This window comes from Microtus pennsylvanicus, chromosome 11 (assembly GCF_037038515.1).
Source record: "Microtus pennsylvanicus isolate mMicPen1 chromosome 11, mMicPen1.hap1, whole genome shotgun sequence".
Taxonomy (NCBI): Eukaryota; Metazoa; Chordata; class Mammalia; order Rodentia; family Cricetidae; genus Microtus; species Microtus pennsylvanicus.
In genome coordinates this window covers 17633349-17660403 of record NC_134589.1, presented here as the reverse complement: position 1 = coordinate 17660403, position 27055 = coordinate 17633349, and the positions used below count along the sequence as shown (strand labels likewise).

The window sequence follows — 27055 nt, the reverse complement described above, 5'->3', positions numbered from 1 at the left end:
CCAAGACCTCCGTGGGTGGAAAACAGGTACATCCAAGACAGCCAGACTAGCACCAGGGTTCAAGGTCAGCCGAGCCCTTTGCCCTGTGGCATTTGATTCTTTTTTTCAACAAATCTGAGTTTCTGCTCTAATGAACCCCAGGACATTAAGATGTGTGAATAAGAGCTTCTGGCCCTTGCATTCGCCGTCCCCTAATTGGAGCTGGGTCGAGTGTGTGTGGTAATGAGCTGGCTTTCACACGCTCTGAACTCCCCCAAGGCCTCCCCTGCGGGCATCCGTGACATGCACAGGGTACGGGGGCGTACTCAGGCACACTGAAAGGGTATACTGAGTCTGAGTCACTTTGCTTTGCAGGGCTAAGGAGAAGCTCTGACCCTATGGACAGCTGAGTCACCAGGTGCTGGGCAGGGTTAGAAGAGACATAGACTGTGTGGGCAAAGGTGTACCTGAGCAGGAGGGACTGCATGGTGAGAGGTGACGGGGTTAAGTAGATGGGAATGGGGAGTGATGTTTCTTTAAGGGCAAGCTGGAAGACGGAAGCATGTTTTAAGTATTAGATTGATAAGGGTAGGTGTCAGGCGGTGGACTGATGTTTTCCAACAGGGTATGCTGTTTCTTTAGTTTGCCTGTTACTGAAACGAGATTGATTGATTGGTTGGTTGGTTGGTTGATTTGTGTGTATGTTAGAGGTGAAGGGGAGCAAGATTTTCTAGACGGGACCTCTAGCCCCAGCAGCCATCACCCATCTCTGAGGACAGCACAGGGTCCCTGCTGACTCTAAGTGAGCGGTGTAGCTTTGTCATGAAGACACTGCTCTCTGCTTCGCGGACAAGAGCCACCCGCTAGCCTGTGACTTCTCTCCACTTCTGCCTTTGCATTTGGAAAATGGGGCTAATGATATTTCTCCACCCTCTGGAGATTGTGTAGCTTCATTACTGATTAGTAGAGTATGGGAAATTGCTCAGGGCCAGAATCAAAGGGTTTATCCTGACCATTGTCAAGGCCCAGGAGTAGTTCACGGTCCCCAGGGCTGATGGCAGAGTGGCTTCTGTACCTGCCCAGGATGGTGGGACTGAGGTCTGCTGAGGAGTCTGAAGCATGTATCAGAAAGAGCAAAGAGAGCCCTGGGGGAAGATGGAGGGAGGGTGCTTGAGGCGGGGGAATGAATTAAAGCCCACTAAGGACTCGGACAGACATCAAGGGTACAATGTGGCTGTGTAAGTCACCAGGATTAGAGGTAGTGCTTATGAGGGTGGGTTCAGGCCCTGGTCAGGAATTCAAATGCATGGTGGGAAAGCAGGCAGTAGCCTTCCTTTGTTATCAACAGATGACAGAATGGGGAAGGAGTGAGTACTGGTGAGGCTGGGGGATTGCTGGGATGGGAGTAGACAGGGGACATTCCTAACAGGTGAACATAGAAATCTGGCCTTTGAAGGGAGACAGACAGATGGACGCAGACATACACACACACACACACACACACACACACACACACACACACACACTTAGCCCAGTCACAGTCAAATAAACTAGGGTTCCATTTTTCTCAAGCTATGTGTGGTGGCTCTTGATCCTAGGGTCCCCAAAGAGGAAACAGGAGAACAGAGTGGGGTGGCTGTGTGGAGAACACTCCCAGGGTTGCCATCCTACCTGGTGATTCTTTGCTCACCATGGTTAGGGCCCCAGCAGAGGAAGGAACACACGCTGTAGTGCCCCTCCCCCACCCCCATGCTTCTGAACTCCCCTGCAGAAGGAATCCCAACAGACACAGCTCCAACCCATTTCTGCCTCACCCAGTTGAAGCACTGAGTTCAAGTCAGTCTGTCTGTCTTCATTGACCACCCATCGTGGACCCGAAACACAGAGAGCATCATCATTAACCTGGTTGCCAAGCGTGAGACTAGTATATGCTTAGACACAGCAAGCGTGAGACTAGTATATGCTCTTAGACACAGCAAGCGTGAGACTAGTATATGCTCTTAGACACGGGGAGGGCTCATTTGCTTTACAGCAAGGACACTGAGGCCCAGAGGGGTCACACGGCCCACCTGTTCAGACTCTAACATGGAGAGAGAGAGGGTGGTAACCCAAGAAAGGGAGCATCGTTGTTGGGGGCGTCCACTCAAGAAGAGACAGCCTTCTGGTCTTAGGGCCCATGTCACTCCTATCCCAGCAGGGCTGAAATCCTGGAGTCAGAGTAACACAGGGCCCTCAATAGCGCTAAAGGACAAAGGCCTTCCCTGGAACGAGGACCCATCTTCCCAGACACAATCATTTCTTCAGTGCCTCAGTTTTCCCACCTTCAGCAGCCATATCCACGCAGGTCCCAGGGAGAATTAAGCCATCATAGACATCACAGCACGTCAGAAGGGCTTGAAGAGCTTGATGCATGAAACACAATTTGCAATGACTGACAGGAAGCCAGGCAGGGAAGAGGACTCAGGAGGAGCTCATTAAAACCACAGGCCTGAAATGCCACAGAGGAAGGGAAGGCGGAAGGGTTGTGTGCAAATGTGTGTGTGTGCATTTGCAGGGGCCTAGGCAGACATGTTCGAGGTCTGAGCAGTGCAGGAGGCCTTCTCCAGTAGCCAGAAACAAACATCCTCTTTGCCTAAGTAGCTTGGGCTTCCCCACTGACCAGCTTCCATCCCCCAACACAATTTCAAACATTCAGGGAGGGACCAGGAAACTGGGCAAGGGTAGAATGCTTGGCAGATAAGGAGGGGGCAAGAATCATTAGGTCAGACCCTAACAGTGTCCTACACCTCTTATGCCCGCAGGCTCTTCTCCTCCTGGGGCTGAACCCCGTGTCCACCTCCCTACAGGATCAGCGCTGTGAGAGCCTGTCCCTGGCCAGCAATGTCTCTGGTGAGTCATCCTGCCCCTTACCTCCCAGGATGCCAGGTTCCCTCATGATCTCCATCCCTGGGGCTCTGAGCAGTGGTCTGTATGGAAAAAGATCTGGAACTGGAGTTAGTGTGTGGGAAGGGCCTGTGGTTAGCCAGTGACCTCGACTGTGGACACAGGAGACACACTCAGCAAATGTGCCACATGGTCACCCTCCCATGGGCAGCAGGGGAAGGCCCTCCCGGCCTCTCTGCTGGGGATAGTGGCAGAAGGACAGAGGTTGCTGCTGTTAGGGATTTGAGATGCTGTCCCCATCGGACACCTAAGGTGACCAAGGCACAGAGAAACACTAAGTGCTGGACCCTGGGTTGCAAAGGCAATCTGGCTCCTTCACGATGCTCAATACTTCCCCAATAGAAAATGCTAGATGAATGCAAATTCACCAAGACCTATAGCTTACCCATTGACTAACGGCTTCTGAGTAGTTATCCTCCATGAACTAAAAACCTGATCTCTGTCCATATGAGGAAACTGAGGCATGAAAGACTTTCATCGGTTTCCCAGGGTGTCACAGTCAGTACTAGCAGGGTCTGGTCCCAAATCTAGGTCTGCTGGATCCCAAGGCCAAGCCTCCTCTCACCCTGGACATGGCCCCAGGGATGGCAGTTGCCAGGCAAGATGTCGTAAAGATACATCTTTGCCTTCTTGAATCAGCCATCAACACCTGCTGTGCCGCAGATCCCATGTGTGTCACCAGAGGAGCTGAGAGGGTCTCCTAGTCTCACCCATGTTCCCAGCGCTGAGAGTAGCCAGTGGAGAGATGGACTCAGGAAGGTTAAGGAGGCAAGAGGAGTTCATTCCTACAGCTGAGCCTTGTGCAACTGAGAGCAGTGGCCACGTGGCCTGCTGTCCCCGCACAGAGGTGGTGGAAGAAGGGAGGAGTGCTGGGCCTGCGGCGACCAACTGGGTCCTGTACTGACTCCAAGCTGGATTGGTTTGCACCCAAACTGTGGGTACCCACAGGAAGACTATACCCTGGACTTTGTGGGGGGTGGAATCATGAAGTTAAATGTACTGAGTTTTGTGGATCTGTTTCACAAGTGGAGAATGCAGACGCCTACTGGGCATAACCGTGGGTGGCTTTTGAAAAGTACTTACTGCATACCTAGGAGGAAGAGAGAGTACACCCTACCAAATGCTTGCTTACCACAATGAGGTGTCAGGGAGGCTGGGGCACGGGTAGAGCAAATCCAAGAAGCCTTCCTGAAGGTGGGTTTTTAAAAATGAGCCTTGAGATAGAACAGTCAATGATTGAATGCCAGTGGGGAAGTTGGCAGAAGGACTCACCAGGGTTAAGAGGCACTGGCCAGTCCAGCACTGGACTACCCACTGGCTGAACTGAGCAGGAAGTGTATTGTTCTCAGCCTGAGCAGTGGCAGCCAAGCACAGGGAGGGAGGAGGCCTGGAAGGAAGGTCCCAGCCCTCCTCTCCACCCCAGGCCACGTCAGGCCCCATTAACTTGCTTGTGCTCAAGAGAAGTGACACCCTGGGGCCACACAGGTGTCACCTGTCCTTGGAAGCGGCCAGGCAGCGGGTCTCGTGATTTGTACTGGACGCCCCGCCCCCTTCCCAGCCTTCCTGGCTTCATAGGATGCGATCCATCACCCTCCACAACGGCCTCCTCCGCTATGGCCATTTGTCATCTGATGGGCATTGGCAGAGACAGATGGTGAGGGTGGGGTGAGGGCCCGGGACAGATGGATGGGCGTCTGGCCGGAGTGGCTGGCACAGTGCCGGAACCTTTGGGGGCCTTGCACATGCCTCGTGCCAGAAGTAAGAAGGGGCTAGGTTCCCATGGCCAAGGCCCCCATCATGTGACAGATTACAGACTTGGCGATTTATAAAATCATGACATGAGTCTGACTGTGCCAGAAACTAATAGAATTACTGACTCTAGACAAGTGGAGTCGGAGCGCAGTAGGACCAGGGGTCGCCCGCTCCCATCGCTGTCCTTAAGGTGGTAATGATGAGCAACAAACAGCAATAGTAAGAGCCAATATGTGTGAATGTCCGCTTTGTGTTGGACACATGCTAACTGTCTCATTTAGCCATCACAACAGAGTCAGCAAGGATCTCTGTTCCTGCTCTTAAGAAAAGGAATCTTAGGCTCAGAGAGGTTGAGTTACTTGACTGAACACACACAGTTGTCAAGCCCTGGCCACAGGAGCTGAGCCCACTGGGCCTGACTTCAGATTTAGTACATTATGTGGTCACTTAAGAGATCTGTCATAGCCAGGGCTCAGTGTCCTCAGTTACTCGGAGACAAAGTGTCATGTGGAGGTACAGTGCCACCCCTGAAGTTTCCCCTGTATATACTGAGCTTGTATATGGCCCTACAGTTTCTTCAGCACCTACTATGTGCCTGGACTTCTACTAAGTATTAAGTGCAAAACTCAAGAGTCTTCAGAGCCACGAGACAAAGGTTCACAGTCTCCTATCCACTCTTCTGGTGTGGCCCACACTCTACAGAGACACCCTTCTTTGCCCTGCTAAAGAGTCAGCTTAGCCCGGATTCGAACCTGTCTGCCCGCCTCTGTGCCTCTCTCCATACTCTGTCACCCAAACAGAGCAACTATCCTTTCATTCCAGGACACTCGCCTCCCGCTGGCAGGAGTGCCCATCTCCAAGGTTGCCCCAGGGCACCTGGCTGCTCCCTAGGCAGCCTCCGAGGAGTCACGGCACCAGCCTCAAACCACACGGGTAGATGGCCTTCCTACCTGAAAAGGGGGCTGCCCGGTGCTCACACCCCTTATGGTTCACCCAGAGCAGGTGATGGGAGACCCCTCCTAACTGGGACAAGAACGTGGTTCTGGTTTCCTTCTGGCATTACCTGCAGTGAAAGGGTCCTCTGAGCACATTTGAGCACTAAGCTTGTGGCCAACTTGACAGAAGAAACCAGTGCCCAACTGTGCCCGAGCAGAAACTGGGCCACCCTTCAAAGAGACCTTATCTATGTTATCTGAGAGACACAGTGGCAGGAATGTCAACCCCAGAGACCTCAGCAAACACCTGCCTCAGGACCTTTGTATGGGCGGCTCCCTCTTTGCCATGTACGTCCACAACTCCCTCCCTCCTTTCAAGTCTGTAATTAAATTTAGTGTTTTAGAGAAATCCCAGGTTAAAAGAACACCCAGTCCGTCTTTATCTCCACACATTGTTTGTAGTATCTCTTACTGTGTAGCTCGTGCTTGCTCCATCACCCTGTCTACATGCAGTCACCTTTGGGGCAGGACATCTGTTTTATTCTCTGTTTCGTTTTGTTTGTTTGTTTTGTTTCTTGAGTTAGGGTTTCTCTGTGTAACACCTCTGGCTGTCCTGGAACTCACTCTGCAAACCAGGCTGGCCTCGAACTCACAGAGATTCTCCTGCCTCTGCCTCCCGAGTGCTGGGACTAAAGGTGTGCACCATCACCTCATCTTATTGACCATCTTCAGAGACCCTGCCTGTCTGCCGGATTCCCAGGGACCCGGCTCTCTTTCCCAGACGTGGGGTCACAGGGTGAGCTGCAAACATTAGTCAAGATGTTACTGGACAGCACAGGGCCCCAGAGAGACAGTCTCAGGACCGGAGGTGCGCTGGGCAGCGCCGTCAAGAGGCTCTGACAACCTCCCAGCTCCCGGCCCTCCATACCAGGGTCCCCGTCTTTCTTTCCTTCATTTCTTCAGCACCAATCCCACCCTGGAGCTCTTAGAGGTGAATAGAAACCCTACTGCTAGTTCAGCAGTTAAGTGTAAGGATGAAGCCCAGCCGCTGCTCGTGATTCGCCCCCTAGGCCCCACCCTCTCCCACACTGCCCCGCCCATAGGACCGGGTGCTGCTCTCTGAAAGAGGCTGGTGCCTTTCTTTGCTGCCTACCCCAGTTCATTCCACCTCTCTTCTCCAATCTCGCAACCTCTCACAGACTTTTCATCCTCCAGGATTTTCTGGGCTTTTAGTATAAAGGTCCTATATCCCCTAGGTCACTTCAGTAGCTTTCTGTAAGTGTCAGGGACAAGCGTGAGCTACGAAGAACATGGCGCAGATGCTGCCAAAGGCAGCTGCCGTCCACGGGCCTCTGTGGGGTGGTAAAGGCGCCTGGGCTGGCCTCAGAAGCCCAGGGCTCAAAATCCTCTCTGTCCCTTGGTAGCCTCTTGATGTTGACCCCTGCGCGTTCTTCATCCTTTAGTGTCCCTTATCTTCTTTGGTTTGTTTTTGTTTTGTTTTGTTTTGTTTTTTGAAACAGGGTTTCTCTGTGTACAGCCCTACCTGCCCTGAAACTAGCTCTTGTAGATCAGCCTGGCCTTGAACTCCCATACAACCAGAGTAGATTTTAGGTCATCTAAAGGAAAACCCCAGAGACATTTGCCATTCTGTATCGCCCACCGTCATGTGGGTCCCCAAATCACTGGACAAATGTGGGCAGAGTTAGAGCTCCAATTAGGATCTTTAAAATGGGGGACCTTAGAGGTGGTGTTCCCAGCTGGAGCCTCCTCTGGGTGGAACCTCACTGATGTAGAATGGGCCCTGACATCAGCGGGTGCTAGCTGAGCTAGGGCCTTTCTGTCTTTCCCCTTCTCTGGTCTTAGCAGAAGCGGATCTGGGAACTGTTAAAGGAGGGAAAGAGGCATTTTGGCAGAAGGTGTGCTGGGCGCTTCCTTCCCTGGACCCCTGACAGTGCATATAACTGCCCCAGAGCTGGGTGAATGTGTGAGACCCTGTGAAGGAAGCATCCTCACCAACGGAGCCCAGCTGAAACCAGCCAGGGCTTGAACTCTTTGTTCTGCTCTGGAACCCACGGTCTCCCTAGTGCTGTGGCAACAGAGCCACCTTATTCTATAGGCTGAACTCATGTCTGCCCTGGGGCGTTGCTTTTCCTGTCTGTAGTGGGGCTGAGCTCTACAGGAACTTCTATCTGCCTGGGGCCTTGGTAGGGCCTCACTCTCTCTCCCCTGTTGTCTCTGTGCCCAGGCCTGCATTGCAATGCCTCCGTGGACCTCATTGGCACCTGCTGGCCCAGGAGCCCTGCAGGGCAGCTGGTGGTTCGGCCGTGCCCTGCCTTTTTCTACGGTGTCCGCTACAACACAACAAGTAAGGAAGGAAAGGAAGAGGGCGGGCTGCTGGGGGCTGTGGAGCAGTTTGCACCTGGGAGAAATAATCCAACAGGGGCAACACCCCTAGGACCAGCTCTGCTCTCTGGGGGCTCCTGCGGATTCTTGCAGAGTTAACGTCCAGCATCTGACTGCTGAGGCCTCAGGACTGCAGAAGTTAGAGAACTGCCCAAGTCACCAGCTGGCAGGGGTGAAGCTGCAATGCACTGGTCTACCTGACACTTTCTTCTTGTAGTTGACAAGCCTTCTGGTTAGTCCCATTGGGCCTCAGCCACTCCCAAGATAGGTCTTAATGGTCCTGATAGTCCTGACTTTGCTTATAAGGACCCTAGGGCAGGGAAGTTCTGGGAAGACCGGATACCTAGAATACCACATCCATGATAGAGAGTGATTTGTACCCCAGCATCCCAGGCCCACAGGTGTAATGGGGTGGGCAAGGACTGACCCACAGACTAAGCACTGGATACTGGATCCCCATGTAAACACCTTGCTCCCCAGAGGCCCAGCCTTCATGCTGGGCTTTGCAGCTCCTTGCTAGAGCATCTGCCACCCTCAGAATTAATTTGTTTTCTCCTGCCAATGACTCAGGTCCCTGCTATCAAGAGAAAAACAGATGGAAGCCAGGGGCCCTGGGCTACACAAAGGAGCTTGGGTTCTGGGTCCCCAGGGCTGGAAGCCCCTGTGTGAATCCTGGAGGTGTGCTGGGTGATCCCCAAGCTCCAAAAAGTGCCCAGATACCAGGTGACCCATGTCAAGACTCAGTGGGTGACATCAGTGCTTCCTCCCTTCTTGTGACCCTCTGGCTTTCTTGTGTAGGGGTTAGAGGGTTGAGGATCTCTTCCTGCTCAGAAGTCCCTAACCTCTCCTGCCTCTCCCTCCTTTACTAAGTGGGTGAAGGGGTTAGGATTAGAAATGCAGCCAGAAGGGCTTGCCAAGATGACTGTGGGAAGGTCAAGAGAAAAAGTACTAGAATGGGCTAGGAGGAGAGATCAGGTAAGAAGCAAAGATGAAGAGGAGACTTAGTGGTGCACCGTTGGCTAGTTTCCGACATGCGGTTTTTGTAAAGAGGAAACTGAGGAATAGTTTGGTTGATAACCTAATGAGGGTCACAGACCCTGAAGGTGGAGGCTGAACTCAGGAGTCCAGAGCCTGCATGCTGCTCTGCATACACGCCACATCTTGTCCCAGGACAGTGGCAGCGTGGGCTGGCACACCCAAGCTCCCCAGGGGGTCTCTCTCTTTGCAGCAGCACCAGAGCCTGTTTGGTCACCTCCAAAACACTCAGCTCCCTACCTGCCTGCTGCGCAGTCTCAGACACTCTGGTCACACCCACCTCATAGCCTTTCCTTGCTGTGCCCCACCCACTGCCTGTTTTCCCGAGTGAAGGCTTTCAGGCTGGCTGGCTGTGGTTACAACCCTGCCCACTTTTGAAGCCAGCCACAGCCATTCTCCACGGATATCCTCAACTTGGATTACCAAAGTTTCCTGGACACGTCCCAGGAAGCGCTGTTGGGCTTTAATGCTATGGTATACATGGGCCCTGCCTTGAGTAGAAGCCAGGCACCCTGCGCTATATATCCATCTGTTTGTCCATAGTTCAAGAGCCCGTGGCTTTGGGCCCTCTCTAGGACTTTGTTCTCTACCTACAGGATGGATGGGGGTGGGATGAGGTGTCCCCTGGGTTCCCCTGCTCACCCAATAGCTCCAAAGAGAAAGTTGGGATGTTGGTTTCTTGGCATGGGCTGCCAGACTTCCTGTGCAGGGGCCGCTTGTGCCAGACTTTGGGAATGCAACCACTTTGGCATCAGGAGGGGGCAGAGCTGCTCCCAATCATTAGTTTCTAATTAACTCATTTACTGATGAGGTGTTGCTAGGACTTCCAGGCTGCTCCCTACCGTCCTCCCTCCTGTGGCATCAGATCTTCAAAAGGATGGGAAACATTTCCAAAAATATCCATTTTCCCATGATCCTCCAGGAGGACTGCTCGGCTCAGCAATTAGACGAGGAAGTTGGCTCCTCCCTGGCAACAAGCCCCTGTGTGTGAGGCTTGTTTTCCTTCAGGGTCAGTTGGTCCCTCTGGGTCAAAGCCTGCTGCTTCCAATGGTCCAGCCTGGGAATGGGCTCCAGGCACCCTATGCTAGACGAGGGTGGGCAAAGGGAAGCTGTTGAACAAAGATGATTCTTATAAAATCTCCACCTGCACCTCCTTGGATAGAGACAAGTGATATGTTCTATTATGTAAGGTTATATAAATACAACTCAGAGACAACAATAATAAACACAGGACGGACACCATATGTCCAGTACGCTTCCAACTGCTAACTAAAAATACTAACCCAAAGAGGCCAGAGTGTCTTCAAGATGGCTCTGTCTCAAGATAGGGAAGCTGAGCCGTCAAGTGACTCACCCAAGGTCACACAGTTTGTGGAAGGGTGGTGACAGCCTTTGAACCCAGACTCTGTAACTCTAGGACCCTGCTCTGAAACCTCCTTTGGGTCGCCTCTCTGCTTTATGCTCTCCCCAGCTGTCTCTGCCCGAAGTCCCTTTCTCTGCTGACATTCCAAGCAGCCTCTGGTTGATACTGTAGTTAGTCCCCTTGTTCTTGGCTTCCTGTCCCCACAGATATCCCAGAGCATCCTCACCATGAGCCCTTTGGGGATCAGCTCTTATTTAACACCAATAAAGAGCCTGTGGCCTCGTTTCCAACTCGGCGCAGATCATAGCTTTTCCTAGGACTCAGATCTGTTCACGGTGAGGCCAAACAGAGCTGGGAAAATCCATAAAGATAATTTCCCCCATCAGGTCGCTGCAGCTAGAGCAGCTTCTGAGGTTAGAGAGGAGGCCACAGCCTTTCAGCTTGAAGGTCAAACCAGCTCCCTCTGTTGAGGCAGCATCAATTCCCCTGATCCCTCATTCTGCATCTCTGGTCCTGATGCTGCCAATAGAGGCAGCTCCCAGGCTGATGGTCATCAGAGGTCAACTGAAGCATCTCCACCTTTGGAGATGAATGGAGGGACCGAGAGACACTCCGGCTGCTCAGCCACAGCTGAGTTATGCCTTTGGCCCCCTGTAAGGGCTTCAAGCCCAGAGACTGGGGCTCTGGCAGCTTCCCCAGCCCTCCTCCAGCCTGTGGGTCAGTTGGAGCCACAGAGTGGACTCTAGCCAAGAGAGACACCAGTGGAAATGACTCAGAGCTCAGTTTCTTCTATGACCAGTGCTGTCTAGAGTGACAGCTAGAAATACAAGGGAGCATGGGTGACCATACTGATTCCAGAGAGAATACAGATGAGGTCGGAGACATCACAGGAGGGGAGGAGAGTGTGGACTCCTTAATCTCCATCCCTAGTGGATTTCCTAGCTCTGCTACCCAAGGCACTATCCAGAAAATGGATAAAAGGGGTTCTTCGGGCAATCCTGTCTCCTAAGGCTCTAAAGCTAAGTAGAGAAGCCCTAACTGCCCCCCCACGCCTCCTTAGGAGGTGGACTTGTAGCTACAGCCCAGTCTGACAGTGACACAGGAGCCCCCACCTTCTGCCATCTGTCCTTTTCTACCAAAAAGGCCTCCCTGTAGAGTCTCCAGCATAAGGTGTGCTGTGGAGAAATGGTACTATTGGGACCTTCTGTAAGTCTGACCCGTGTGAAACACCCTAATATGTGAACTGCACACAGAGAGATCAACCCAAGGAACCCCAACATTTAAACCGCCCATGTGAGCAGTCACTAGGTATCATCCACCAGATCTTCCCAGCCACGAATCTTTATTAAAGCCAGTCTCACTGTGTATCCCTGGCTGGCCCGGAACTTACTATGTAGACCAGGCTAACCTCGAACTTGCAGAGATCTGCCTGCTGCTGTCTCCTGAGTGCCAAGATTTAAGGCATACGTACACCACCACGTCCGTGTATCTCAGGTCGCAGGATCTGCATTCTCTGTTGTCATGCAGGACCCCAAATGGGAACATCTTAGAAGAATAGCAACCAGGAAATTTACCACTGGAAAGCATTTGTGAGGACATAGGCCTCCGGGTGAGGGGTGAGAGAAGCCCATGATAATGCCAGTTTGGGCTAACAGAGCCAACGTCCTGTGGGCAGCTTGTAGGGAACAGTACTTTTGTGGTACAGGAGGTGGAAAGAGGTGGGACATGGGACAATCAGGAAGCCCCTCCCCCAGTTTTATTCTGCCTTCCCAGGCAGCAGGCCCTGTGCTAGCTCAGATGTGTGGACAGACAGATGTCTCTTCTGTCATGGTTTTCTTCTTTTCCCAGACAATGGCTACCGGGAGTGCCTGGCCAACGGCAGCTGGGCGGCCCGCGTGAATTACTCCGAGTGCCAGGAGATTCTCAACGAAGAGGTGAGAATAGGCTGCCCTACTGAGGGAGCAGGCCAGGGCCACCAGTACAAGCTGGGTGCCTGCCACATGGCCAGTTGGGGCCTGGGAACTTTTCAGAAGCTGGTACTGAGACTCTGCCACAGGGAAGCTGGTGGGGAGCCGCTGGACATGCCAAGGACAGTGAATTCAGTCCTTGTCCCTTTTCCTTCCTTCCTTCCTTCCTTCCTTCCTTCCTTCCTTCCTTCCTTCCTCCCTCCCTCTCTCCCTTCCTTCCCTCCCTCCCTCCCTTCTTTTCCTTCCTCCCTCCCTCCCTCCTTCCCTCCTTCCCTCCTCCATTTCTTCCCTTCCTTCTTGCCTCCCTCCTTCCTTCCCCCATCCCTACCCCTCCCTTCTTCTCTCCTCCTTCCCTCTCTCATTCATCTTTGGCTGCTTTCACTGGATGTGGGACAAGGCTGGGGTGCAGTCAAACCAGAGAGTAGCTGGATCACACGAAACAGTGACATCAAGGTCCAGCTGTGGGACCTTTTCAGAACCAAGGCTGGAAGTGGGACGATGATGCACTTTGAAAAAGCCCCAGAGCTGCTTTGCAAAGCTTCAATGGTTTTGAACAGCTGTTGCTTACATGGAATGCAAAATTTAAAAGGTACAGATGGGAATACAGCAAGAAGAGCCCCTCCCATCGCTATCCGTAGCCAGTTTCTCACATGTTCTGTACGTACGAGTCAGAGTGTCTCTGCATAATGTTTTTGGCTTTACCCAAACTTCACCCGTTAAACAAACTACTTGACGCTTGCTTCCTCCTGTAGCCATCTATCCCAGAGATTATTCCAAGTCAGTTTAGAGCAAGCATCTTCGTTCTCTTTATATTTGCATGAAATCCGCTCTCCAGATGTGCTGTAACTTAGTGGGTCAGTCTTTAGTCTCAGTCTTTGGTTTTTACAGACTTGGAAGGTGCATGGATGTGTGAGTTCCTCTGTTACTGCCTCTACCTACAGTCACCCTTACCCGATCTGTGCGGTCAGGCTGCCAGGTCCCTGTGCTGCAGGAGTGAGGAAGACAGACTGGTCCAGAGGATTCTGGGAATTCCATCATCTGAAAGTCTGAGTTAGAAAGGAACTTGGAGAGCCTCCATCTCGTCTTGAGATTTCCAGACCTGCTTAATCTTACCTAGAGCACTAATTCACACACAGGTTCCAGAAGCCCAGCCATAACCTATAAGGTCAAGCTGCCCAGGGACAACCTGGGAATAGGCATTTTCACATGTGTCTGCAGTATGCATGTATGTGCATATTCCTGATCACATGTATGTGAGTACATGCCAACATGTGTGTGCTGTGTGGGAGGGAGAGGGTATCAGCTTGAACCTTGGCAAAGAAAGAAGATTCATCCTCCCACCATGCCTGAGTTCCTAGTAGAGGAAGTCAGAATAGATGGCAGTGTAACTGAGAGAAGGTGACATCGTTGGGAAAACCCCAGGTACCATGGGTCCTGCTCTGTCAGGACTGAGACCCACATATACCATGCAGTGACCCACCCCTGCCTGGTTCTCTTCTATCTTCCCTTCCCCGGCCACCCCTGCTGGCCTGGTTGCATGTCTGCCCTTAGTTACCAGTTCCTTTAGTGGAAACGCCATCTCCACTGCCAGCCCCTAGCCTCCAAGGCTCTCTGCCTGCTCAGATTTACGAAGAGGCAGGTGTCTAGCTGAATAAGCAGTAGGTTGCTCAGCTCTGAGCCTAGGATTAGCCCAGATCACGTACAAGGGTGGGGGTGGGGTGCAAATAAAGGGTCTGTCTTAGTTACTTTTCTATTGTAACAAAAGTGAGGCAATTTACAAAGGTATCAGTGAGTCCTTTAATCTGTTCCAGAGGGTTCATGACCATCACAGCTGGGAGAATGATGGCAAAGAGCCAGGCATAGCAGGGGCAATAACTTATATCTTGAAGCACAACCATGAAGCAGACAGAAATAAGAACAGTGTGGGCTTTTGAAACCTTAAAGCCCACCCCCAGTGACACACTTCCTCTAACAAGGCCACACCTCCTAATCCTTCCCAAACAGTTCCACCAGCTGGAGACCAAATAGTCAAACATAAGATCTTTTAGGAGTCATTCTCCTCCAAACCGCCATCGGGACCTCAGAAGGCTGCCTGAGAAGTGGCACCTGTGAGGGCATGGAGACAGCAGGTGCAGAGATCTGTCCACAGTGGGCACCTCCTGGCGACAGATCCTCAGCTGGGAAGCTTGACTCTTCTGGGCCAGGGATGACACCAAGCCCCCCAGGACCACCCTGCCTGCACTAACTTCTGCTTCCTGGAGCTCTACCCACAAAGTGACCCGTTACAATGTCCTCAACTATTATCTGTTCCCCTGATACTTAGAAATACTGTCTCCTTCCCACACCCTGCTGAGCACAGGGTCTCCAGCTCATCCTGAGAGGGTGTAGTGGAGACGTGAACGGGACTCTGTGAGCTTATGAGCCAGGGGTTGGGGCTGGAGGTGGGGCAGTGATTGGAATGGGCCACTAGAATGTTCAGACGCTCAACAACTTCCTGGGCTTCTTGCTAAAGGAAAGGTTCTGATTCTGTGCAGCTGGGGCAGAGCTTGACTGCCTCTCTCAAGATGTCTGCCAACTCCCGGCCTCTGATGCTGTTGGCTTAAGGACCACACTTTAAGAACTAGAGGTACAGACCACCCACAGAGGAGTAAAAGAGGCAACTCAGGAAGCCAGACGGACAGGAAATGCCACGCGTCTGATGAGCAGGGATGGGAAGTGAAAGAAGTGGGCCACGGGGAAGGAGCTATGGAGATCTCATCGCTTTCATACTGGCAGGGCATCCGAGCAGGTCTAATGGTGCTGGCCTTTGGGGTAAGATGATTTCCTCCGGTCTGGTCAGAATCAGTTCAGCCAGCTCTAACTGCTTGTTAGAGTCCGGTTTTGAGGGTCCAACACTGGTCCTTCTCCAACACCCTGCTGTGCCACCCTCCTCAGGGAGCCTGTGGACCTCATCCCTAGATTGGGCAGGGAATGAATTGCTTAAGCTTCCCGGGGTTGGTTCTGTCTGCTTGTGCTGTGGGAATCCAGTGGCTTTTGCAGTTCTTGGTGGCTTGTCCCCAGGAACTCAGGGTATCATTGGCATTTTTGCCGGGAATCCAGGGAGATCATTGGTTGTCTCTTGAGACATTTCCTGGCTGGTCTGTCCAGGTGTCCTTGACAACCTCTTGGGGGTGTTACTAGCTTTTCCTTGGGGTGCTGCTGGCTGCCTCTCAGGGTATTGCAAGGTGTTTTTCTAGACAGCGCCAACCAGAGTTCTGGTTTGTTAATGGAACTTTCTCATTGTCACTACTATTCTGCCTGGGTGTCACTGGCTGCGTTCATCTCTCAGAGAATTGGCAACTGTTTTGCTCTGGTTTTACAACTGTAACAGAATACTTAAGATTGAATCTTTTAATTTTTGAGACAAGGTCACATGTAATCCAAGCTGACCTCAGACATTGTATATCAATGAGGGGCTGGAGACATGGCTCAGCAGACAAAAGCACTTGCTCTTTGCACACACCCAGGTTCTGTTCTAAGCATTCACATTGATTCACAACTGTTTTGTAACCTCAGATCCAAGAGAGCCAGTGCCCTCTTCTGACCTCTGCAGGCACATACTTGGTGCACATGCATACATGCAAACAAAACACTCATAGACATAAAGATAAAATAAATAAATCTAAATGATTTTTTAAACTTGACTCCTAAGCCCTGAGTTCCAGGTTTCCAGGCATATGCCACCACGGTTGGTGTTATGAATTGCTAAGAATCGAACCTGAGGCTTCATGCATGCTAGGCAAGCAGTCTATCAGTGGGGCTATATCCCCAGTTCGTGGGTCACTTATTATGAGTAGAAAAGTATTGGCTTTTGGTTCTGGAAGCTGGGACATCCAAGGTTGAGGGCTAGCATCTTGCAAAGGGCTTCCTACTGTATCATCTCTTGACAGGAGGCAAAGGAAGAGAAAGCAGATGGGCTTCACATCCTTTTAGAAGGAACCAGATCCTGCAGTGAGGCCCCCACTCTGCTGGGAGGCCCCACATCCAACAGTACTGGGCACCGTGTTTGCAGCACTTTAACTTTCAGGGACACATTCATATCACAGTGGTTGCCATGGCAGGGGGCGTCTCTGTCGCTCTCTCCGTGACCTTTGCCCTCCCCACAGCTGTCTTGGTGCTCTGGTGCTCAGATTGCACCAGGCCTGTGGGGCATGAGGTGAGTAGGTCCCATAGCTTGACCCAGCGGGATCTCTGTTCCCTGCAGCACTGAACTTTGTTTTTCACTCACCTTAGTGAGGAAAAACACTAGTGAGCCACACTCTCTCTGCAGAAATCCCTCCCCTAGATCCTGGACACAGGATGAGATACCCCACCCCCCACCCCTCATCGTCAAGAGAGTGCCTTTCCCCTAGTCCCTGCTTGTCACCCTCATAACCCTTTGAGTGGAAGGAGAAAAGGATCCCAAAAGCCAGGCTGGTCCAGATTCTGATTGCTAAAACTACATCTTGGATCAGTTGTGTGGCCTTTCCATCCAGAAAACAAGAGTGCAGGGACCATCTCAGTGACGTCACGAGGATTAGGTTCTGGGACCCAGCATACGGTGTGTGCTTAGTTGTGACTTCTCTCAAAGTTACCAAGCCTCACCCTGATGAGCAAGTGGAGTGACTAGGGTAGGGGCTCTGACAGAAGAGGCCAGTAAGTCCCTCCTCCCCCTCTCCTCCTAGGCCCTGAGAGAATGCTGGGGTGTGGCAGCAGCTCAGCGCCACAGATGCTGTTATTACCCAGGGGCTTCTCAGCATGGATGTGAAAAATTTAATAAAAAGAAATCAAGTGCTGGTTCCAGAAAGGCTTTGCATTGTGCATGTCTGTCTGGAGCCTCTGGTAGGATCCTGGAAGCTGCCAAAGGCCCGTAGAGACCCTTGGCGTTGGAAGGGCAGAACGGAAGCCTCCCCTTGCCTTCCTGCCCTGTCTCCACTCACCACCCTAGGGTCCTAGGACTCCAGAGGCATGAGCTGCTCATGTGATGTCCTGTCTTCCTGGGGCCTAGGACAGGGTGAATGGGTTTTGCACTGGGACTCTGTAGAGAGCTGAGCACTGGGTACTGGCTGGTTCCCCCATTAAGTAAGGACCTATATGTAACAAAAGATGGATTATAAAATGAAGTTGGTAATCTCGAACAAGTCAGCATAATCTGGGTTTCTTCTTCTGCAAAGAAAGTTATGGATGCCTTTCCAGCTTTTCCCACAGAGTCACTTTGAAGCTTCAAGATGAGGAAACTCTAAGTAAGAAGGCTTTCGTATGTGTGCCAGTAGCGTGTGGTGAATATTCACGATTGAATAATTAAGAAAGTTAGGGCCAAAGAGATGGCCCAGTGGGTAAAGGTGTTTGCCACCAAGTGTGACAAACTGAGTTTAATCTAAAGGACCACCTGGTGGAAGGAGAGGCCTGGCTTGTGCAAGTTGTCCCTACCTTCCGCACACACGCCATGACACACATGATCACAGACATGCTCCTACACACATACACACATTAAATAAATAAGTGTGCTAAAATTTTTTTTTTTAATTAGGAATGGCTAAGGATGTAGTCCACAGAAGACAGAGCATTTGCCTAACCTTCTCAAGGCCCTGGGTTCCATTTCTGCTATCCAGAAAGAGAGGAGGAAGTGTCAAGGGGAGGGAATGAAGAGCTATTGTTCACTTGGGGCCAGGCAAGGAGTAGGGAAAGGCCCTGGGAATGAGGAATTCGTCTTCTTTCTTTCAGGGTATGTGTATGGTACACGCATGTGTTCATATATATGCACATGGGGGGGAAACACATCCATGTGTACCTGTGGAGATGGATTCAGAATGCTTTCATCAATGGTTTTTGACCTTATTGTTTTGAGTCAGGGATCTCTTCACTAAGCCTGAACTGATAGTGTTACTGGGGGTGGCAGGCCAGGACCCCAGGGAGCCACCTGTCTCTGATCCCCTGTTGGAATTACAGCTTCCCATAGTCACACTTGGCTTTCGTGTGGGTACCAGATCCTCGTGCAGCCAGATGGGGACTCAATTCAGAAGTGGATGAGGGATGAGATCCTGGGGTGGGGGGAGAGGCTCTGCACCCACTGCAGCCATGGCATCAGGACAGAATGCGGCACGAACATCTGTGAGCACAGGAGTGCGTGTACGGGTGGGAACCGCGTTTGTTAACGTGACACGGGAACTCTGCGTGACATGGGTGCAGCTTCAGTTCCTATCAGTCTAACCACACAGCACGGTCACTCTGGAGCAGGGCAAATGCTGTTAGTATTTCCCACTCCCTCCCCCAGTACCTCTCCCTGGTGCTGTCCTCACGGAACGGAATGGTCCCTTCAACGGGCTCAGAGGTGTAGGTGTGCAGGAGCCTCAACTCTGCCTCTCTCTCTCTCTCCTGCCTTAGAAGAAGAGCAAAGTGCACTACCACATCGCCGTCATCATCAACTACCTGGGCCACTGCATCTCCCTGGTAGCCCTCCTAGTGGCCTTTGTCCTCTTTCTGCGTCTCAGGTGAGAGGGCCCAGGAGCTGCCTCCTGCTATCCCCTGGGCCCTTGCACATGCGCAGGGGAGGCAGAGAAGGTGCAAGCATAGCTCTGAGATAGGGGTGCTGAGAAAGGGGTAACCTGCCTCTCACTTGAGTAGTAGGGAGCAGCGTCCACGGGAATTTGTAGTCTCTTAGGGACTCTGGCAGACTCACATCTGTCCTTTCTCCCAGCAGCTGCCAGGGCAGGGAGAGTGAGGTAGGACAAAGCCCGGGCTCACCTGTGTTACCCCTAAAGCTGGTCCTCATCCCTCTTGGGGGCTCTCAGGTAGACCCCAGGAGGTAAGAGTTCCACAGAGTGGCATTCCTGACTCAAGGTTAGGTTGCCATGGCCCAAGTGACAAGAAAAAGCTAGGAACAGGTGGGACCAAAACCTGAAAGTTGAGAGGGGACTTACAGTTGAAGGTCTTTTTTTGCCAGCCCTCTGCCTCTCAGTCCTGGAGTGCGGAGAACAAAGGGGGATCCCTGACCACATCAGCCCTGACAAGAGCAGGTGTCTTGGTGCCCCAGATAGGCCCCGTGGAGCTCAGGCCGACCTGTCAGCCCCACTGACTCCAAGCTTTAGTTCCTCCATCTTGTGTCTGGGCTGGGGTAATGTCGGCATCCGCCTTCATCCCTCCCTCTCTTCTTCCATTGCTCTTGCCACCTGCTCTCCCCTGCTGCCCCAGGAGCATCCGGTGCCTGAGAAACATCATCCACTGGAACCTCATCTCGGCTTTCATCCTGCGCAATGCCACATGGTTTGTGGTCCAGCTCACCATGAACCCCGAGGTCCACCAGAGCAATGTGGTGAGTCCCAGCTAGGGAGACAGAAAAGGCCAAGCCTGGGTCAGAGGAGCTGGAGTGGGGCTACCCTGCAGAAGGGCTAGGCCTGGGGCTGGGGTTCTTCCGGAGGACCCGAGTGGAACCGAGTTCAGTTCCCAGCAGCCAGATGGCAGCTCACAACTGTCTGTAGCCCCGGTTCCAGGGCATCTGACATCTTCACACCAATGCACATAAAGTTTTAAAAAGGTGGGGGTGCGGGCCTGGGTACCCACAGAACAAGAGCAGGATCCCGAAGAGTCTGGAGATGAGACACCGTTACTGATGCCCTCTCAAGCTCATTGTCCTTTCTGGTTGGGACAGGGATGGTGCAGGCTGGTGACGGCTGCCTACAACTATTTCCACGTCACCAACTTCTTCTGGATGTTTGGTGAGGGCTGCTACCTACACACCGCCATTGTACTCACCTACTCCACCGACCGGCTGCACAAATGGATGTTCGTCTGCATCGGCTGGGGTGAGCTGCAGCCCGGCCTCAGCATCTTTTTATGTGGACTGGCCGGGTCAGGAGGGTGGGGTTCGCACCCCTGTTAGGGGTGAGAGTCGTGGGATCCCGTGAAGGAAACATCAGAGCTCAACTCCCAGAAATCGCTGCTCTTCTGCAGGCCCTGGACTGCCCTGGGGTCGTCCATCAAAGGGCTCAATGACAGTCCCCTCTCTCCCTCAGGTGTACCTTTCCCCATCATTGTGGCATGGGCCATCGGGAAGCTGTACTACGACAACGAAAAGTAAGTCACTTTGTGAGGTCAGAGTCTGGCTCTTCAGAGCACTCCCCAGGGGACTTTGGTCATTGTCCTGTAAGAGCAGTGACTGCATCAACAAAGGCAGAGAACACTGGCCTCAATTCAAGGATCCTTTCCAGTGCTCTGCCAAAGGTGGAGCCAGACAGCCGGGGTCCCTGCCTCTCATCTGTCCAAAGGTGGAGCCAGAGAGCCAGGGTCCCTCCCTGTCTGTCACCTGTCCAAAGGTGGAGCCAGACAGCCAGGGTCCCTGGGGATGAAGTGCATACCAAGCACATAGACCTGGCACCCAGTAAGCGCTGCACAAATGCTTATTACCATCAAGGTGTGTTTTATAATAAGATTATATGGGCTTAATGGAAGCTGGTCCAGGTGGTCTCAAAGACTGGTCCAGCTCCTCTCTGAAGCCTCGGGTGTTTGTAAAGGAGACTCGGGTATTCCCAGTCAGTCCTGAAGTCGCAGCTTGCACATGTGGGGGAATCCTATGGGCAAACCTAGAAAGTTCTCTCCCTCAGAACTCTGTGCTATGGAACTGAGGTGTGGCCTGGGTAACAGGGTGGTTCCAGTGTGAAGCTGAGATTGGGAACTTCACAGAAAGAGAAGTGGGGAGGAGCCAGGCAAGACTGAAGCCATAAGCATCCTCCCATGCCCACTGACTGGCTGGTTGACTGGGGGTTCACGGAGGCAGGCCCTCCCCTCCCTTCACTGGGCTGCACCAGAAGTCCGGAAGAGCATCACCCACATTTGTGAAAATGGGTTCCTTCTGCCTCAGGCTGGAGTGTTTGCGCAGCGGCAGGGTAGGCGGCAGGCTGCAGGGTTCACTGAAGTGGGTGTGGGGTGTCCCTGGGATCCTCCTGGGAATTCCGGGACGGGGGTGCCTGTGCTTTGTAGGACGTGAAAATGTGAGCGCAGGAGATGGCGGTGGGGAAGGGGGAAGCAGAAGGAAAAGAGAGGTAAGGTAAGCCCTGTTACATGCCTTCCCACCCTGGAGCAGAAAGGGTGCTGCTTAAAAGAAAGTTAGGTCTGAGCAGCCCCGAAGCCCCATCTGGTGGACAGATGCAGGCAGTGCAGCAGGAGGATTCTGGGTGTATGAACATAGGAGTAGGGGAATGTGAGCAGAGAGGCCCTAGGGCCCCAGTTTGGAGCCCACAACAGTGGTATATGACCCGAGTAGTGTTAAACAAGCTTGTTACAACCAGAAGGTCACCTATACAAACTTCACGTTCTGGTTTGCAGACGCATCCACGGCAAGTCCATGTGCCCCTAAGGACACAGGACTTCTAATTTGCCCTGTCCTCACCTACTCCCTCGAGCTTGCTGCAGGGCAGCTCAGGAGCCTGCAAGGCAGCCCACCTCTTGCCATAGGTGTTAGCTGTGAAACCTTCCCTGCACAGGCTGCTCTGGAGAAACTGTGGCAGGGCAGAGTCCCTGAGTGGGCGCCAGACACAGCAGTGCTAGGCCAGGCTCCAGGCTGTTTCTTGCTGCTGTTTTGAGAATTCTTTCCCTGAGAAATACATCAGGAAAAACAAGCATCTACCCCTTCCTTCTAGGGGTCCAATGACAAACTCAAAGCAACTCACAGAAGTCCAGCTGGGAAAACCAGGAGGGTTCACTGGGATTACTTACAGGGCATAGGTTAGATTTTATCGGAGCATCGGTGACCTCAAAGTAGCCACACCACTAGGGCTCCCCACAGCATGGGTAATGACGTCCCTATGGCCACATAAATGGAGTCTCGCCTCCAATCAACGCTATAAACGTTAGCACCTCCTACGACGTGAGGCTATGTGCAGTCAGGGAAGAGTTATATACAAGAAGTATAGGAGGAAATGGCTGGACTCTCAGGCAAGGGTCCACTGACCCTCCCTCCCTACTCACCTTTCTGTGAAGGAAAGTCAACAGTCAGGCCCATTTTGAAAGTCTCTCTCAAATAGTCACAGCTGCTTGGATGAGGGTTATAACTGTTTAGGGGCCTTTTTCTCAGACTTTCCCTCCACAGAGATTGCTCCAAACTTTACATCCTACAGCACGGGGTATCATCCACTTTGCAGACAGACAGGACCACGTCCCATAGCACAGGGTATCATCCACTTTGCAGGTAGACAGGACCACGTCCCATAGCACAGGGTACCATCCACTTTGCAGACAGACAGAACCACGTCCCACAGAAGAGGGTTACCATCCACTCTGCAGATAGGATCACTGAGGCACTGGAGCAGAGTCCGCTGTTTGGATTTCTTAGAAATTGGGGCCCTTTCCTGGCCACTGGCACTGATCCTGCTCTGGTCAAGCACTGCCCTACGGTCAAGCAATGTGCCGCTGAAAGGACCGTGATGACCCCCTCCCTTCCTTTTCCTTCTGTGACCTTCTAGGTGCTGGTTTGGCAAACGTCCTGGAGTGTACACTGACTACATCTACCAGGGCCCCATGATCCTGGTCCTGCTGGTAAGAGCCTGGGGGAGGTAGCAGGAGACAAGCCAACATGGGGAAGGACAATCTGTCTACCACGGATAGAAAGGACCCTCTACCTAGGTGGCCCCAGAGAGGGAGCCTGGGCCAGGAATTTGCTTAAGTGTTAGTGAGAGGAGGAGGGAAGAGAGGGAGAGAGAAGGGGTGAGAGACTGCATCAGGAACACCAAGAACTGAGCTAAGAGGGCTGAGGGCCTGTCCTGTCCACCACACCCACCTCCATTTTCTGCATATATCCCTGCCACATGTCCCTATCCCTGCTGCCCATCCCCACCCCTACCACCCATCCTCACTCCTGTTGCTGTGCTCCAATTGCAGATCAACTTTATCTTTCTCTTCAACATTGTCCGCATCCTCATGACCAAACTCCGGGCATCCACCACGTCTGAGACTATTCAGTACAGGTACCTGGCTCCCCAGGGATGCTTTGTAGGGCCCAGCCTCCTCTGAACCTGATCACTTCCAAGCCAGTCAGTCAACCCAAGAACAGTAGCTCCACCTTGCTAGACATCCCTGAGACCATCTCCCAAACCCATCACTCTCCCCACAGCTAACAGCCCCACCCCTTCTGGGTAGCCTGTGACTCTGGCCTCTGTTCCACCCTAGGAAGGCTGTGAAGGCCACTCTGGTGCTGCTGCCCCTGCTGGGAATCACCTACATGCTATTCTTTGTCAACCCTGGAGAGGACGAGGTCTCCAGGATTGTCTTCATCTACTTCAACTCTTTTCTGGAGTCCTTTCAGGTACCACCGTCCTCCCTGAGCCCTGCCACTCCGGCTCCAGGAGGACCATATTTGTGTCTGCATGGATGAGGATTCTTCTGGCAGAGGCCCGGAAGATTAGGGGTGGGGGACTGGAGCAACCTGGGCTGGTAGGGACCCCACTTACCTCTGACTCCCCTCTTCCCTTTAGGGCTTCTTCGTGTCTGTGTTCTACTGTTTTCTGAACAGTGAGGTAAGGACCTACAGCCAGGACTGAGACTACCAAGACTGGGAACTGTCCCCTCATATTTCTTCTGCCCTGGGTTCACTTCCCTCCCTCTTCCCGGGTCCCCATGGGTTGCTGCAGGGAACTTTAAGAAGTCCCTGTCTATCTGCATCTGTGAGGACAGATCCCCCTCCTACTTTAGGCATGGCATGGGTGGTGGCTAGAAGGTAGGGTCTCTGTCTTAGGAGTGGAGCAAGGTAGGGGTTCTGTATGGCAAAAGCCAGATGGCACCTTTATTAGACTAGAAAAGGGTGTCCTCTTCCTCCCTGAGGAAACCGGCTCAACAAATAGCAAACCAATAGCAGTAATTATATGCATGTGGCCCCCTACCGTAGAGTCTGTCACTACACCTGAGCAGCTGCTAGCTGGGCTAAGGGAGGGGCGTGTCCTGAGCCCGAGCTCTGATGTGCCCACAGGTCCGCTCTGCTATCCGGAAGAGGTGGCATCGGTGGCAGGACAATCACTCCATCAGAGCCCGCGTGGCCCGTGCCATGTCCATCCCCACCTCCCCCACCAGAGTCAGCTTCCACAGCATCAAGCAGTCCTCAGCAGTGTGAGCTACAGACCCAGAGCAGCCCCCAGGACCTGAGGCTGGGACAATGATGCAAGCTCGCAGGCAAGCCTGTCTGCAGAGGCGATTGGCCTTCCCGTTCCTACCCCTGGGCTGCAGAGCTGAGAGCCGGCCCAGTCATAGGCGATAGCTCACAGCACTGGGCTGGGCCCACAGCATCCGGCTGCCTGCTGCCCCTTCTTCTTGGAGAGTGGAAATGGAGACCGGGGGCTGGAAATCCTGAAGCAGTTTCATGGACGCTGTGAGAGCTGTCTTCTCCCAGAGCAGTTCACTGAAGATGGGCAGTCTTCAGCAGCTGTAGGGAGGCCGCTTGCTACCGCCGGGGCATCATGGGAAACTCTCTTCTGTGACTGTGATGCCTCTGAGTCTTTGCTCGCTACTGAGAACCAATGCCACACAGTCCAGTCAGGAGAGCTGGAGACAGCATTAGAAGTCTGGTGACTTCAGACAGCATTCCACAGCCGTGGGAGCCACTCCTGAGTCGCCAGAATGTCATCAGCACGGTGGCACTGCCACGGGAAGGCCATGCCTTGCTGCCTTGCTGCCTTGCACCCTTGGACGTTCACTGTCCTACAGGCCAATCCAGCTTTCTGTCACTTACTCCCCGCAGCAACGGTCTCCTTGCCCCGAACTCCCACCTCCTGCCTTTGGATGGCTTCTGATTTGTGACAAGATGGTGGTTGGGAAGGGGACTGAGTTGTTCATGACGGGGAATCAGAGTGGCCCAGACTCTGAGGAAGTAGTGGCCCCTGGGTGCCTAGGCCACTGGCTTCATTGGCTGGCCTCTGCAATGTGCTCACGGACTGAGTGACGCAAGAAGGGCCCTCTGCTCAAGTTCCCTGAACTGGGACAGGTGGCTCCCGGGACAGCTAACTGACAGACCCCTTACTCCTGGGTATGGAATGGCCCAGCCCTAACTGTGTCAGAGGGCTGAGGAGCTACAGCAGGACTGAGGTGGGGGGGGGGGATATAAATAATATTTATCTTTTCAACTCCCTTTGTGAAGGCTTGCACTCTGCTGGGGCTGGGAGTAAGCCGAGGGGGCCCTCTGAGAAGTAGACATCAGGGACTACTGCATGACCGGAAGCCTGGTTACACTCATGTTATCCAGGATGAGCCCTGGGGGCTGGTGGCAGGGTGCGAACTTCAGACGTGAAGCTACAGGTGTGATCAAGGATGCTTAGTAAGAAACAGCTCCTGGTAAGGAGGTGGTGGTACCTGGAGAGAAGGGCCGTGGACAGTTACCGTGGCCGGGACAGCCAGACAATTGTAGCAATGAGTGGCAGAAGTGGGCCTCGGATCGATGGAAGAGAATCAGGCAGCAGCTAGGGAGCTGAGCAGCCTACAGGGCTGAAGACTCCTCAGAAGCAGATATGGGCATGTGGTTGCCAGGGCAATCTCAAGGCAGGACCAGAGGTGGGCAAGGTCAGGCAGGGAGAGAAAGGGAAAGGTCAGACGGCATACACGCGCCATGGCAGGCGGCTGGAACTTTGGCTTACTGGGGAGCCTGGAGAACAAGGCATGGGAACTGAGTTGGGAGAGATATCCACCTACTCCTGCTACCCATGGTTCATTGATTTGAGCTGCTCCCAAGGGACATCCGTTGCCCTGCACTGGCCACATCCGTGTGGCCACAGAGTTGTCCGGTGCAGCACACTGCAGGCCTCTGGAAGCCAGTAGGTGCCTTGTAGGCAGAGAGGAGACTGGTGGAATTCTCATGAGGGTCTCAGTGCCTCTAGGACATGCCCCTGAGTCTCTGGCCAGGGAGGAAGGTCACCTATGCGTGCACACACACACACGCACACAATTGCATACATGGGTACGTGGCATGAGATGCCAAGAGCAGACTGAAATGGCTGTCACTGGAGAGCACCGTAGTTCCTGCTGAGCCGAAGGGGCTGATTGGAGGAGGAAGAGGTGGATTCTTGAAGGGCACATGGGGTGCCCTTCCCTGCCTATTACCCAAGCAGAAGTGTTGCCCTTAAGTAGGGGTGGGCATGGGAGGCACAGAGAACACCCGGACAGCAATGACCTTCTACATCAACTTAGGAGTTTGGGGTGGCCTAGGGAGAGCGAGGGACAGCCCTCCCAGATGCTACAGGGACCTACAGTGGCTAAAGTGACAAACAGTCACACTGAGATGCTTCTCCACTCTTTTGTCTTTCAACCCGAGCAGAAGAGAGAGCAAGGTGTCACACAGTGTGGCAACATCGGGTGTGTCCTAAAGAAACCGAAGGCTGAGGTCTCAGAGAAGCAGGGTGTGCCTGAGTGAGCGGGGATAGGTTGAGATGAAGGGTGGGGCCTCCCATCCAGAGGCCGCTTGAGGAAAGTAGGAACACGAAGCAGGAGTCGCTTCAGGAGAGTGTGTGGTCCTGGCTTCAGGCAATGTCTGGGCAGGCACCTCACTGGATATCGGGGGCCGTTCTTCTTCAAGGTTTGGGTGGGGAAAGCTTCCTCTGGCTGTGAGTTGACACACATCACTACATGGAAGGACCTGATTGACAGTTGCCATCTGGAGTCACGGGCCCTCTTCAGCCCCATGGCGGGCC

At 53.0% G+C, this 27055-nt stretch overlaps 1 protein-coding gene across 3 annotated transcripts in view; it reads left to right on the top strand.

The window, feature by feature from the left end:
• Crhr1 (corticotropin releasing hormone receptor 1) overlaps positions 1 to 25498 on the top strand; it is a 43002-nt gene extending 17504 nt beyond the window's left edge. The window contains exons 2-13 of one of the 3 annotated variants that reach the window (XM_075990466.1): positions 2781 to 2868; positions 7855 to 7974; positions 12259 to 12344; positions 18780 to 18886; positions 19587 to 19707; positions 20044 to 20197; positions 20408 to 20468; positions 22853 to 22925; positions 23268 to 23353; positions 23556 to 23691; positions 23861 to 23902; positions 24352 to 25498. In XM_075990466.1, coding sequence (XP_075846581.1) covers positions 2781 to 2868; positions 7855 to 7974; positions 12259 to 12344; positions 18780 to 18886; positions 19587 to 19707; positions 20044 to 20197; positions 20408 to 20468; positions 22853 to 22925; positions 23268 to 23353; positions 23556 to 23691; positions 23861 to 23902; positions 24352 to 24492 — 1215 coding nt within the window. In that variant the 3' untranslated portion in view covers positions 24493 to 25498. The remainder of the gene's footprint in view (positions 1 to 2780; positions 2869 to 7854; positions 7975 to 12258; positions 12345 to 18779; positions 18887 to 19586; positions 19708 to 20043; positions 20198 to 20407; positions 20469 to 22852; positions 22926 to 23267; positions 23354 to 23555; positions 23692 to 23860; positions 23903 to 24351) is intronic. The other 2 variants (XM_075990467.1, XM_075990468.1) reach the window with 2 other exon arrangements.
• The last annotated feature ends 1557 nt before the right edge of the window (positions 25499 to 27055 follow it).